This window comes from Salmo salar, chromosome ssa04 (assembly GCF_905237065.1).
Source record: "Salmo salar chromosome ssa04, Ssal_v3.1, whole genome shotgun sequence".
Lineage (NCBI taxonomy): Eukaryota > Metazoa > Chordata > Actinopteri > Salmoniformes > Salmonidae > Salmo > Salmo salar.
This window is the reverse complement of record NC_059445.1, coordinates 74,797,027-74,812,454: the sequence shown is the minus strand read 5'-3', so window position 1 is coordinate 74,812,454 and position 15,428 is coordinate 74,797,027. Positions and strand designations below refer to the sequence as shown.

The window sequence follows — 15,428 nt, the reverse complement described above, 5'->3', positions numbered from 1 at the left end:
TGAAACGGCCATTTTAGAGTGGCCTTTTATTGTCCCCAGTAGGGATGTCCACCAGAGCTGTTGCCAGAGAATGTAATGATAATTTCTCTACCATAGGTGCACCTGTGTAATAACCATGCTGTTTTTATTTTTTTACTTTTTACCTGTTTTTCTCCTCAATTTTGTGATATCAATTGGTAGTTACAGTCTTGTCCCATAGCTACAACAGGGATGTAAACACATTTGTACACAACATTTGAGAGAAATAAATAAGCTTTTTGTGTGTATGGAACATTTCTGGGATCTTTTATTTCAGCTCATGAAACATGGGACCAACTCTTTACATATTGTGTTTATATTTTTGTTCAGTGTATATTCCACACTATGAGGTTGGAATGATACTGTGAAATTGTGAAAATTATGATAATGCCAATTTAGTGTAAGAGCTGTTTGAAAAGACCGCCTGACATTTCAGCCTGTTTTGTGGGATGGAGTTTTGGCCTACCTAGTGACATCATCAGGCAGTAAATTAGTTAAAAGACAAATAAGAAAGAGTTCCAAACCCCTTTGCCAATAACTCGTTTTCAGTTTTCCCCTTCCCACTTAGACCACTCCCAGACAGTCCTTGCAAAATTCTTGTTTGAGAATTTGCTCTTTGCTAAGAAGTTATTTTTGTTAGATGTTCTTTACCATTCGGCCTTTGGCAAAAGGCTCGGCACACGCATACTCAGGCAGACTGGCTCTCGTTCAGGCAAATGAGAAATAAGTGCGCTCAGGCTATCCGGAAGGCCAACGTTAGTTGCTTTAAGGAGCAGTTCTCTCTCTGTGGGTCAAAACCCAAGAAGTTCTAGAAAACGGTTAAAGACCTGGAGAATATGCTCTTTAATCATCACTTCATTAAGTCAGGATTTGTACTTGACTCAGCCATGCCTCATTGCCTGTCCAACATTTCCTCATCTTCCACCCTTCTAATGCGACTAGCCCCGATGCTCCTCCCTATTTTTCCCCTGCCCCGCTACAAAGTTTCTCCCTGCAGGCAGTCACTGAGTCCAAGGTGCTAAAGGAGCTACCTAAACTTGACCCCTAAAAAACATCTGAGACAGTTATAGTCCAATTTGCATTTTGCCCTGTTTATCAAAAGTGTTGGAAAAACTGACTGGCTTTGTTGATGTCTATAGTATTCTCTCTGGTATGAAATCTGGTTTCTGCTCAGGTTATGGGTCTGTCACTGCAACCTTAAAGGTCCTCAATGATGTCACCATCGCCCTTGATTCTAAGCAATGTGTTAAACGCTCTACTACAACAGATTTCTTAACTTCCAACAAGCTTTCTCTGCCCTTAACCTTGTTCTGAACACCTCCAAAACAAAAGTAATGTGGTTTGGTAAGAAGAATGCCCCTCTCTCCACAGGTGTGATTACTACCTCTGTGGGTTTAGAGCTTAAGGTAGTTACCTCATACAAGTACTTGGGAGTATGGCTAGACGGTATAGTGTCCTTCTCTCAGCACATATCAAAGCTGCAGGCTACGGTTAAATCTAGACTTGGCTTCCTCTATCTAAATCGCTCCTCTTTCACCACAGCTGCCAAACTAACCCTGATTCAGATGACCATCCTACCCATGCTAGACTACAGAGACGCAATTTATAGATCAGCAGGTAAGGGTGCTCTTGAGCATCTAGATGTTCTTTACCATTTGGCCATCAGATTTGCCATCAATGCTCCTTATAGGACACATCACTGCACTCTATACTCCTCTGTAAACTGGTCATCTCTATATACCCGCCGCAAGACCCATTGGTTGATGCTTATTTATAAAACCCTCCTAGTCCTCACTCACCCCTATCTGAGATACCAGCTGCAGGCCTCATCCTCCACATACAACACCCATTCTGCCAGTCCCATTCTGTTAAAGGTCCCCTGGGTCCCATTCTGTTAAAGGCACACACATCCCTGGGTCGCTCCTCTTTTCAGTTTGCTGCAGTTAGCAACTGGAACAAGTTGCAAAAAACAATCAAACTGGACAGTTTTATCTCCATCTCTTCATTCAAAGACTTAATCATGGGGTGGCAGCATAGCCTAGTGGTAAGAGCGTTGGACTACTAACCGAAAGGTTGCGAGTTCAAATCCCTGAGCTGACAAAGGACAAATCTGTCGTTCTGCCCCTGAACAAGGCAGTTAACTCCTAGGCTTTCACATAATATATTGTTGTCTCTTGCCTTTGTGCTGTTGTCTGTGCCAATTAATGTTTGTACCATGTTTTGTGCTGCTGCCATGCTATGTTGTATTAGGTCTCTCTTGTCGTGATTTGTGTTTTGACCTATATTTTTAATCACAGCCCCCGTCCTCGCAGGAGGCCTTTTGCCTTTTGGTAGACTTAATTGTAAATAAGAATTTGTTCTTAACTGGCTTGCCTAGTTAAAGAAAGGTTAAATAATAATTAAATACAGTTGAAGTCAGAAGTTTAAATACATTTAAACACAGTTTTTCTGTGACATTGTCACAACACAACTGATTGGCTCGTCACAACACCTTGTCACAACACCACTGATTGGGTCAAACGCATTAAGAAGGATAGAAATTCCACAAATTAACTTTTAACAAGGCACACCTGTTAATTGAAATGCATTCCAGGTGACTACCTCATGAAGCTGGTTGAGAGAATTCCAAGAGTGTGCAATGCTGTCATCAATGAAGAATCTCAAATACAAAATATATTTTTTTGGTTACTACATGATTCCATATGTGATATTTAATAGTTTTTATGTGTTCACTATTATTTTAAAATGCAGAAAATAGTAAACATAAAGAAAAACCCTTGAGTGAGTAGGTGTGTCCAAACTTTGTACTGGTACTGTGTATATATATATAATTATCTGAATGTTAAACTGCTGAGGAAAAGGTAGCCTTCATGCCATGCCTTAGAGATGAAGGATCTGAGAATAATACATTTACTTGTAAGAAGTAGTCTGTTTACTAAGAGAAAGTCACACAAATGCGCGTCTGAACTCGTTGAATCAACTTTGTTTTCACGTCATTTCAACCCAATTGGATTTGCAAATAGTCATCAACATAAGGGAATTTCATATTTTTTTCACCCAAATTTTTAACCTAAATCCAAATACATGTTTTGTTGATTTCACGTTGAATTTGTGTTAGTTGACAACTCAACCAAATGTAAATCAAAACTAGACATTCAACTGACATCTTTTCCCAGTGGGTAGTTTATGAAATGTAGAAGATCTTTAGAGGGGCTGTTTGGTTACGGTTGTGTAAATCATATTATTTAGCCCATTTCACTATTCAGTCTGGGTTGTGCCGTTATACACCAGGCTCCAGTGAAGTCATTCCAACTGATGGCTCCATGTCATATACCCTTATAAAAGATTGTATCATGAAGGAGATGCAATGCATGCTCAATTTTCATCAAGTAGAAAGGGAAGAGGTAGAAAGGATGCTGTTGTCTCTTTCGGATGACAAGTTGCCTGGTACAGATGATCTTGACGCCAAATTGCTTAGAGTTACAGCTAACCAAATATCTACCCCAATCTCTCATTGTCACGGCTGTCTGAAGAATGGGACCAAGGCGCAGCGTGTGTTTCATTCCACAATTAATTTAAACTGTGATACTATGCAAAACATACAAATAAACTCCTAAAAAATAAAAAAAAAAACGTGACGAAGAGGTGCAACATACACTTACTTAAAATACAATCTCCCACAAACCCAGGTGGGAAAAACAACTACTTAAGTATGATCTCCAATTAGAGATAACGATGACCAGCTGCCTCTAATTGGAGATCATCCCCCCCCCCAAAAAAAAACATAGAAATACAGAAACAAGAACATGACAACATAGAAAATCTTAACGTTAAACACTTTGAAATTTGATGTTTGGAACAACCTCGAAATTTGAAGTCTGAGAAACATGGATGAATGTCTTATTCTGACGTGAGACTATGAGAGCTGGTAGCTTTTAACAGCTGCTCTGCAACAGTTCTCCACCTCTGTTTCTGTCTACCCCTCCACCATGGCCACCCCCCACCCCCCAGTGATCAGTGAGATAAGAGGGCCTCAAGATGATATAGATAACCTGACATTCTTTATGGCATGGAAGATGGGGGAGGAGGAGGGGTTAATGTGTGGGAGGATGTTTACATGTGGAACTTTGAAAATCCCATGAACAGAACAAGCAGCTGGGGGAAAAGAGGCATGTTGTTCCTGTGCAGTACAAGTTTCACTCTGTTAACACGTATCTCCATATGTGTGTGTTGTGTCCTCAAACTTCCCTTTCTGCATCTAGGGACATTGCAATCATGCAATGAAATCCCTCTTGTCTGTCAGGTAACTGCTCTGTAAGCAACTCTTGCATGGCCTTCATTGATTCCCCCTTCATGTAGTGTGTGCATCCCAAATTCCTTATATAATGCACTACTTTCTACCAGAGCCCTATGAACATTTGATCAAAAGTAGTGCACTACTTTCTACCAGAGCCCTATAGACATTTGATCAAAAGTAGTGCACTATAAAGGAAATCGGGTACCATTTGGGATGCAATCAGTATCCATTCACCAGTGTGATCTGGTTGCCTGCCTTTGTTTAGCATGTTTAAAGTGGCCATGTTTGTATTTTCTGCGGCGGGAGGAGAAGAAGTGTGTGGCTGGTGGCACGACAGAACATGACAGATGGGTGGTCCTGACCATGACCCACTTGATACCACAATAGGGCAATTACGCCTCCCTTCCATGGCTCCCTCCCCGGCTCCCTCAGGAGACTTCCTCCAACAAGTTTCTTAGGTTGCTCAAAATGTGTTCTCTCAAAACATACAATGGGTACAATGAATGAATGACATTTTATTTTCGTGTCAAATCGCCAATTGGCAACCCATCCCTTATGGGATTAATTGACACATAAACAAACATTACAATAATTCCCTATGGTAATTAAATGATAATTATTCTTCCAGCATTCTCTGCATTGCGCATCACATAAAGAGTGAAAAAATATATAGAATTATTATTTTTAAATACATCAATACATAATAGTATATAAGGTTATCCAAACAATAATTACATCCCTAGAGCAAGTGTAGGCTAGGCCTACTGAAAATGGTGTCGAAATGAACCAGTTGTATAAAAGAGGCTACAGTGCCTTAAAATGTATGGTGTGATATAGTCTATGTATGACAAGCCAAGAAGTAGAAATGTATCTCTGTGTGCGGTCCTATCAAATGGTCACACACATTTGACGTTGCAGCAGCCGTAATCTCATTCCCAGACACTTCAGTCCAAATGCACGAAGAGTGTCGGACCAACGCGTCCAATTTGGCTTTCGTTAGCAGAGAGCCGGGAGAAACTCCAGGTGCCGCATTGGTTTAATCGACTTAATCTGCCAAACAATCATCTCCCACAAGCTATTCCCCCTAACCCTCCTCCATGCACTAATGACGCGTTCATGTGCAAGTCGAAACAAGGAAACTCTGAAATTTTTGACTTGCCGCGTTCAACCAGTTAGCAGGTCGGAAATGTAGGAGTTACTTAGTTCCGACTAGCACGTGAACGCGCTAGCACACAACAAGAACAGAGCCACGCCTTACAGTTGTGTGATTCGCTTAAATTAAATGATGACGAATACTTGACTCAGTAGGTCACTCTTATAGAATTATATGGTCACTCCCACTAAAGAAAGATTTGAATGGCAGATATCCCAGGTTCATATGCCCGTGCGAAGGGCCGGTTTTAACCTTTTGGTGGCCCTAAACAAGATTTTGTTGCGGCCCCCCCACCTTGCGTGCAAAACATTTTAGTGGCCCCCGTCTTGATGGCGGAGTGAAAAAAAATATGTGTTAATTTCCTGTAAATTCTACACATGTTGCCTTGGGGCATAGACTAAATGTTGCCGTTTTAAAGCAAGTTATCTGCAATTCTACACATTTTGCCATGGGTCAGAGAGAAAATGTTCAAATTGTATAACTCATTTCATGCCATGACTCTCATTTTGCCATGGGGCAGAGAGAAAAAAATGCAGTTTGACTGACATAGCAAGAGGAAAACTGCTGATGCACAACCAAATGTATAAATTGCACCTTGTGTATTCTACTATTCAGTAGAACAGTAAATTGAGACCCGACTGAGTTAGGGGCCCAAGCCGACCGCCTATGTCTCTTAGGCCATGGCTGTGGCAATAGCCTATGGATGAGGTTACAGCAGCAGCAGCAGAAGGGATGGGCTCTCCCCTTGCTGTGTAGGATGATTTTTCAAGGTGATGTTAATTCAGGGGTAGTGTCATGTCACGTGACAAGTGTATCTCCAACCCATCTCACTCTTGGGGAATTGTGAATTAGCAGGACCCAAACATATTCCCCAAGCAAATTTACTGAAATGTACCTAGTAAACCCAACTCTAGAATCCGCTATAACTTGCATAGCCTACTGTAGCCTAGGTGATATACCTCCCGATAATAAAATGCCGATATGTAGTCTACAGCTATTTCAGGACAGAGACGACACAGAACTATTATCAGACATCATCGTGAACATGATCTAAATCTAATAGCCTCATCATGTACAAAAATCAAACATCAATTTGGTCTGTTAATGCATGTATACACAGCACCTATGCTGTCGTGCATGTTGGTAATATAAATGTATTCGTGTAGTGAATAAGAAAGAAAGAAAAGATATAGAGCCGCTATAACAGCCTACCGCTATAGTGCACGTCACCCCTACAATTATCTCTGCATAACCTTGCTACTCGCGCATCTCCCCTCTGACGCAGGCTAAACCCTTTAATTTCAGTGGGTAGGCCGTTACGAAGGGCAGCCTATAGACTACCTAGAGGTTAAATAAAATATAAAGTCCAGGAGGAATTGTATTCGTTCATATTTGAGGAGGCATTTTTCTTATCTTCTCGTGTGCAGCTATACTTATTTCTGCTCTCCAAGGCAAATAGCCTACTGTAACCGGTTGGACGTTGCAAGCTGTATTGACTGTCTCGCAGTAGCCTAGTATTACTCGTTGGTTCTCATAATCTCCCAGATTGCCGGGTAGTACTGCAGTCGATGCAGCAGTTGTAGGCTATTGCGCCGGGCTGTGTGCTGCGACAGCAGACTCAATGAGAAAGGAATGCTTGCCTTCGTTCTGATCTCTGGGTCTATCTGGATTATATTAGGTGAGTTTCATATATTTGCATTCATTATGTTCACCATAGAATAGCAGGTGCCATGTATTGCATGGGCGCAGCCTCTCTGAAATTGTGAGACAGGTTATTGATTTACAATTCATATAGGATAAATACTTTTTACGAGAGCAGTTTCCATATTTAGAATAGCCTATAGAGTGGCCTGTATGATATGAATACATTTTCTGGATACAGTTTTTCGCGTCCGGCCTACAAGGAATGCCTCTTGGAAAGGTTAGCTTTATGTGCATACCTGCCGGCCTGACAGGGTGTGCGCCGTTATAATGTAACCTATTTGATTAACTACTTTTAATAATAGGCTACACCAGTTTTTGGGACATCTTCACAGAATAACGATTGTATTCTAAGCCGGCCTTGCAATTACAGGCATATGGCATGACATGGGCAAGATCATAGCATACCATAACGCCAAAAATCTGCGCATACGACAAATGGGTCAGTACATTCTTTTCTTCAATTAGGCCTAGATATTATTTGGTGTTTTTAATGAATTATACATATTTACGGTAGCCTATTTTGTATACGAAGTTATTCCACATGGCATGCTTCAAAATGAAAAAGTATTGTCGGCAGGTTAAGGTCATGTGCAATAGAGTACGCTATCTCTGCGTAATGAAAACGCTCATCTCTCAACAACTTAGCAACTGCATGTTGCCTATCAGTGACTCAATGACTGATGCTAGCATGCGTCGTCGTAAATGTAAGCAATTATCAGACAGTCAGACAGATATACATAGAACAACAAAATATTGTATATTTTGCAATCCATAATTGAATGTAGGATATGTCTTTATTGCGACGTGTTACAGTGGTTGCCGATGAATGTTTGCTTCTAAATCTACCCCTGCCATAGTGTGACGTACACCTTCACGCGCTGAAGCGGGCTTGTCTGATTGGAAGGAGCTGTTCAATGGTGAGGGTCCTGAAACACTGCATCCAGTCCGAGCATATTTAGCGCTCTCTGGAGTAACGGTCTGTAAAACAGTTTTATAGCGCCAGTCAGGGGCATGGGGAAAAATGTGACCATTTTAAAATACATTTGGGCATATACTCAACATATCAGCATGTTTGATCTATAGTAACCTCGTGCCCAAAATTTAAAGTAGCCTAGCCTAAGGCCAGGACTTCTGTTGCGTTCTCAACGTTTACTTTACAGCCATTGTACGCTGTCAAATGCTACTCCTCGGCATGCATAATGCATTGTTTTAACATCTGAGGTACTACACAGGTAAACCTATTCTTTTTCCCCTCTCAATAATTTACAGGATAAGACACATGCTCCACTCATCACAGACTGAGAAAGCATATGTGCTTCTCAGTTGAAACGTTTTGCCAAAATTCTGTATTTTCTGAACATTGTAGGCTGCATTTCTCAATCAGCTTACCTTTTAAGTCATCATGGAACCTTTCTAGGCTGTATGAAGTAATAATACAGGCCTACCAGTGGTAGTTAAGTGTTGTCTCTGTAATTTAAGAACATTGCATTTGAAGAGTGTACATATTATCAAGCTCTGTGCAGTAGGCTATGCTACTACTATATACATGAGGTGTTCATTTACATTATAAACTGGGTGGTTCTAGCTCTGAATGCTGATTGGCTGACAGCCATGTTATGTCAGACCTATAAAATCGGTATGAGCAAACATTTATTTTTACTGCTCTAATTAAGTTGGTAAACAGTTTATAATAGCAATAAGGCACTTCAGGGGTTTATGGTATATTGCCAATATACCACGCCTAAGGGCTGTATCTAGGCATTCTGCGTTGCATTGTGCATAAGAACAGCCTTTAGCTGTGGTATATTGGCAATATACTGGCAATATACCACAACCCCTCGGGCCTTATTGCTTAATTAACAGGTTCATATTTATGTAACCTCATTCCATTTTTAAAGAGGAGAAATTATATGCCTACTTCTCATATAATCCATCACATATATATTGGACTGCATTGACCAAACGGAAAGTACTGAACAAAGGTTACGTCCTCTCCTGATTCATCACATGCTTTACTGGGTTTCATTAGATCACTCTTAAAAAGCATTGCCTGACATCCCCATCCTGTTTGTTTGTATGTGGGTGCGTTTGTCTGTAGATGTGTTCATGTACTCAGTACTGTAGTATACAGTCTGTAAAACGACATGTGTGATTTTCTGTAGGAAGGGAGGCACTCTGGGTTTAGGGAGGGGGAAGGAGGATGGGGGAGAGAGCGAGAGAAGCTGCAGCGTCTGCTGAGGGTGGTGTGATACGGTGGCCAACCAGGCACAAACTAGGCCAAACGCGTTTCTCCTTTATCCCCTCGCTGTCCTCGCTGAGTGTAATCTCCCAGCAGTGGGGGTGGGGGGTGGGGTAGTAGTAATCACAGGTTTGCAGAAGGCAATGCGAAATATGATAGACTGATGGGTTTCAGTGCTCCTTTAAGTGTTCACCACGAGAAGCTAGTGTGCCCTGTTTCCTTATTAGTGCTGCTACTTTTCCTCCTCGTGTGGCATGGAAGGTGTGGATGTGCGCAACATGCATACAATGGGTTTAAAGTGGTTGTGAATTTGCAGAGGAGAGAGAGAGAGAGAGAGAGAGAGAGAGAGAGAGAGAGAGAGAGAGAGAGAGAGAGAGAGAGAGAGAGAGAGAGAGAGAGAGAGAGAGAGAGAGAGAGAGAGAGAGAGAGAGAGAGAGAGAGAGAGAGAGAGAGAGAGAGAGAGAGCTCTAACAGGCCTTAATCTCATGGCAGCAGAGGCTTATTGCTGGGTACTCTCTGCAGATGAGGAGAGGGGGCGGGACTCAGGCCAAGTGTGCATGGTGTGTTTCTCCCCCTTGATTTAAGCCTCTCAGGTCAGCCCTACACCTTCCATTCACAACCCCTGAGCTACCGGTAGGGTACATGAACAGTAACCAAGGATACAGTGGGCCTAGCTATATTTCTTTTGTTTATTTATTGAGTAAATATTTTTCTTGAAACTGCATTGTTGGTTAAGGGCATGTAAAGTAAGCATTTCACAGTAAGGTCTACACCTGTTGTATTCGGCTCATGTGACAAATACAAATTGATTTCAAAAGGAAAGAAGCAGTACATGTATGGAAAATTCACTAAATGGACTCTACACTGTAAACCCGGATAAGTTCTGGCTACTCAAACGTTTTGAGGAAACCAATTACCCAAAAACAATGTGTTGTTAAACTTAAATTGCTGAATTGAGTTGTACTAATTTGGTATGAGTAATACTAATACAATTTATTTTTGTAAGATATTGGAGCCAGGCCTCCAATCATTTCCCAGTATCCCTTTTCGATTGAACTGTAGAGTTACCAGCCATGAGTGTATTTTTTTTGTGACAGAGACATGGTTGTTAAATTCATTGAATTTCAGTTATGTGGCCTTCAAGTGAGCTCCTAGGCAAATGTTATCGATATAATTGAAGCATTACATATATCATAAGGCCTTATACAATCGACTGAAACTCATAGTTTACAGCCCACATCAGGCCTGTAAGTAGGGTTCAAAATTCCACCAACTTTCCCAAAAACATTTCCAGGAATTTTCCGACCAGGATTTCTGAAAAACCTGGAAAATCGACCAGAATTTTGCACCCCTAACTGTAAATCCCATTATGCTGGCTTGCAAAGTGATGTGTAATTCCTATTGGACTTGTTAGGCTATCCGATAGTTTAAATTTGTATTCACCCACAACCTGCATTGATGACTGCCAGGGTTAAGAAGAGTGGGAGGAAACTACCTAAGCCATTTAAACTGGAACAACCATTTCAGTAACGGGTGCAAAAATTCAATGATTGGATTAGTTTAGAAAAAATATATTTATCTTTGTGTAGCATAACATTTATTCAATCAATCACTCCATGTACATGCAGAAACACAGATATCAAAAACACCTGCAGTAGAGCATGCTTAGAAAAAAGCGAATTTGTTATATCTTTTTTAAAAAAATGTTGGTGTGACTTATCATTTAGTTTTGAGTCAGTACCACCTACACCTTTTAAGTAATAATGACTTTTAATTGATTTTGAGTACAACTTACTATAAGTATTTGAATTAAAAAAGCCTTGGGGTTTACAGTGTATCTGCTGCATTAGGGTGGGAATTAAATAAAGGAAAGTAATGTATATCTCGCTGTCTGTGTACCCCTCCAGCCACATAGATCTTGAGCTCACTGTGTCCCTAATGACACAAATAAGGCTGGGTAAGGCGACTTCTGTGATTGGTCCATCTGATCAAGGTCGTTATTGTTGAGGATGATGCTGAGCAGCTCTTCAGCTGCCCTGTGCCCAGTACAGTAGTACTCTTCCTGGGATAAATATAGCTGGCTCTGACCTGTCAGTGATCCTCCAGTAGCTTAGTGTAAGGCTGGGTTACTATAGGACAAAGTGCAGAGAACAGACATTCCCTATTGGATGAGAGGATAGGCTAACCATCTAACCCTGATACAGATACACTCTGGCGATAGGCTAATGACTATGATGGGCTGCCATCATTAAGGGGAAGGGTCTACAACTGTTAGCCCCCTTGTTTACATCCAAGCTTTCTTACTCTCCAACTGGGGGACATGACTTCCTCAAAGGTTGATTGGGTATTTTATTTTTGTATCCTACCTGGACAACCTTTTTGCCTGTCCTAGTCTCAGGTTGATATGGCTCCTCAGATAGCCTCAGTCGGTCACAATGGGACAGGTATCGTAGCCTCACACAGGTTATGTTGTGTTACCGCTTAGTGCTCAGAAGGCATCCATCAACTCTGAGGTGGGGCAGTCTGGGACACATCACATTATGCTACCCTGTTTCAGTGGAAAGGTTCAGTCAACAGTTACATGAAAATCTTTCTCTAATATACTATTACTCTAATATACTAAAGTCTCTCCCAAGATTTTGTGAATGTTTTCCATTGCATACGCATTGTTACAGGGCTGCTACAATGTGATGACTAATGTGGTGACTCTACATGACATTGTAACAAGGCCGTAAGTAGACATGTAGTTACATCACCAATCCATATCCGTGTGATTCATTCTGTCCTAGCCTGTTTGTCAGTGCTGTTTCATGTTCAGTATGTTAGTGAACTCAATGGCCATTGTAACAACTGTTAAACAAGCACTTTGAACAGCAGGTTGACTGGTGTTTGTGTTGAGGTGGGTAGACTTCCCCAGACCAGAGCTTTTAATGGCTCTACCTTGAAATCAATACCCTCAATAGTGTCAGCTAGTTTGGTGTCATTAGAATGAATAATACATTGACACTCGGACAATGAAGCACAATGTGATCCTCTGAGATGGACCAGGATGCCCGTGTTGTTCAATCATGTACCCATTCTTCAGGCTAGCATGTTCTATTCAACTAGCCTAGGACTAGCCTATATCTACATGTACCTTAGCAGTAGAGTTTGAAATTTCCCTCTGCTCTATTGTTACCACAGATGCTAAGATATGTACTGTAAGCTTTGCAGAGCAACAGGAAGGGAACGTATGGCATGTGTGTCTCTGATTGCCCATTCAATGAAAGCAATGTGTGACCTACTGTGTATTCCCTTTATGCTTCCCATGTTCTTCCCCCTCTGCCATGTTACTCACGCCTCACATCCTACCAGCCACCACATAGCCTGTAGTCCTGCTGCCACATGTAGCCTACAGCTACCACGCACACAAGCACGCACATGCTGACTTTCATTCATATCTCCCAGGCTACTACAGAGCGTCTCCTCCGCCACACACGTTTACAGTAACACACACAATCTCATGCATTCACATGCACAACATGCAGTCATGTGCACAGGCTCTGTCTGTCTGTCTGTCTGTCTGTCTGTCTGTCTGTCTGTCTGTCTGTCTGTCTGTCTGTCTGTCTGTCTGTCTGTCTGTCTGTCTGTCTGTCTGTCTGTCTGTCTGTCTGTCTGTCTGTCTGTCTGTCTGTCTGTCTGTCTGTCTGTCTGTCTGTCTGGTATCAGCAGGCATCCCCTTGGTGACGGTGTGGCCAGGCATGCTCATCGGGGACTGTTGTAACCCAGAAATCACACCAGCATGTATGAACTCAATGTGTGTTCCAAATGGCACCCTATTCCCTATATAGTTCACTACTTTTGAACAGAGCCCTATAGGCCCTGGTCAAAAGTGGTGGGAAATTAAAGGCAATAGGATGCCATTTGGGACCAGGAGGAGTCTCCCTGCCAGGGTCTGTATAGCCGTGTCATTGGGTTATGTAGCAAAGGAGCAATATATACAGTGCATTCGGAAAGTATTCAGACGCCTTATTCTAAAATTGATGAAAGACTTTTTCCTCCTCATCAATCTACACACAATACCCCATAATGAGAAAACAGAAATAGTTTTTTTTATTTTTGCAAATGTATTAAAAATAAAAAACTATCACATTTACATAAGTATTCAGACCCTTTACTCAGTACTTTGCTAAAGCACCTTTGGCAGCGATTACAGCCTCAAGTCTTCTTGGGTATGACGCTACAAGCTTGGGACACCTGTATTTTGGGGAGTTTCTCCCAATCTTCTCTGCAAATCCTCTCAAGCTCTGTCGGGTTGGATGGGGAGCATCACTGCACAGCTATTTTCAGGTCTCTCCAAAGGTGTTTGATCGGGTTCAAGTCCGTGCTCTGGTTGGCCACTCAAGGACATTCAGAGACTTGTCCTGAGCTCTCTGGAGCAGGTTTTCATCAATGATCTCTCTGTACTTTGCTCCGTTTATCTTTCCCTCGATCCTGACTAGTCTCCAAGTCCCTGCCGCTGAATAACATCCCCACAGCGTGATGCTGCCACTACCATGCTGCACGGTAGGGGTGCCAGGTTTCCTCCAGATGTGACGCTTGGCATTCATGCCAAAGAGTTCAATCTTGGTTTCATCAGACCAGAGAATCTTGTTTCTCATGGTCTGAGAGTCCATTAGGTGCCTTTTGGCAAACTCCAAGCGGGCTGTCATGTGCCTTTTACTGAGGAGTGACTTCCGTCTGGCCACTCTACCATAACGGCCTGATTGGTTGAGTGCTGCAGAGATGGTTGTTCTTTTGGAAGGTTCTCCCATCTCCACAGAGGAACTCTGGAGCTTTTTAAGAGTGACCATCGGGTTCTTGGTTACCTCCTTGACCAAGTTCCTTCGCCCCTGATTGCTGAGTTTGGCCGGGCGGTTAACTCTAGGACGAGTCTTGGTGGTTCCAAACTTCTTCCATTTAAGAATGATGGAGGCCACCGTGTTCTTGGGGACATTCAATGCTGCAGATTTTTTTATACCTTCCCAAGATCTGTGCAATCCTGTCTCGGAGCTCTATGGACAATTCCTTTGACCTGATGGCTTGGTTTTTGCTCTGACATGCACTGTCAACTGTGGGACCTTTTATAGACAGGTGTGGGCCTTTCCAAATAATGTCCAATCAATTAAATTTACTACAGGTGGACTCCAATCAAGTTGTAGAAACATCTCAAGGATTATAAATGGAAACAGGATGCACCTGAGCTCAATTTTGAGTTTCATAGCAAAGGTTCTGAATACTTATGCCAGTGTGATATTTCTGTGGTCTTTTGTTAAAAAAATGTCTGAAAACCTGTTTTCGCTTTGTCATTATGGGATATTGTGTGTAGAATTAATTTAATCCATTTTAGAACAGGGCTGTAACGTAGCAAAATATAGAAAAAAATCTACGGTTCTGGATACTTTCCTAAGGCACTGTATTACAGCAAGACTGATGTTTTCCTCTATAAGAACACAACTTAACCCCAATGGGCATTGACAGACACTCTGGAAAAAGGAAGCTGTGGCTAGGTCACATGACACCACCATCCCGCTGTGACAATAGATTCACACACCATGTTTTAGATCTGTTTGACTTGTACATGCTCTCCTGGCAGGGTAGCCATGTAAATAATGTGTATCAATGGGCTGTGTGTGTGTGTGTGTGTGTGTGTGTGTGTGTGTGTGTGTGTGTGTGTGTGTGTGTGTGTGTGTGTGTGTGTGTGTGTGTGTGTGTGTGTGTGTGTGTGTGATGGCCAGTGTAGCTCTGCTCTTTGATCTCTCTGGCAGTGTAATTCACCCTCATCAAGGCTGAAAAAGGCTGAGATGGATATCGGACAGAGTCCACTGCCTGCCACCTCTGGGCGTCAACGTCTGGTCTAATGGACAGCAACACTCTTAGCTACTGAACTTCTAGGCTTATATGATAATAATACTCTGAAACAAGGAAGGTGAGGATGATATAGCCATAGAAATAATAATTAATTGAATGGACTTGGAAGCTCAAACCCTGGCAATTGA

General features: G+C 42.0%; 1 protein-coding gene across 3 annotated transcripts in view; it reads left to right on the top strand.

Moving 5' to 3' along the window:
- The window catches only part of acsl6 (acyl-CoA synthetase long chain family member 6), a 100,177-nt gene that overhangs the window by 50,907 nt on the left and 33,842 nt on the right, over window positions 1-15,428 (top strand). Inside the window, exons 1-2 of one of the 3 annotated variants that reach the window (XM_014198009.2) lie at window positions 6,753-7,146; window positions 8,030-8,089. The exons of 1 other annotated variant lie outside the window; for it this stretch is intronic. Coding sequence is in view for 1 of the 2 variants with exons in the window: in XM_014198006.2 (XP_014053481.1) it covers window positions 7,101-7,146 (46 nt within the window). In the remaining variant the exon portion in view is untranslated. Of the gene's footprint in view, window positions 1-6,752; window positions 7,147-8,029; window positions 8,090-15,428 lie in introns of those variants that run through there. One more of the 3 variants, XM_014198006.2, reaches the window with a different exon arrangement.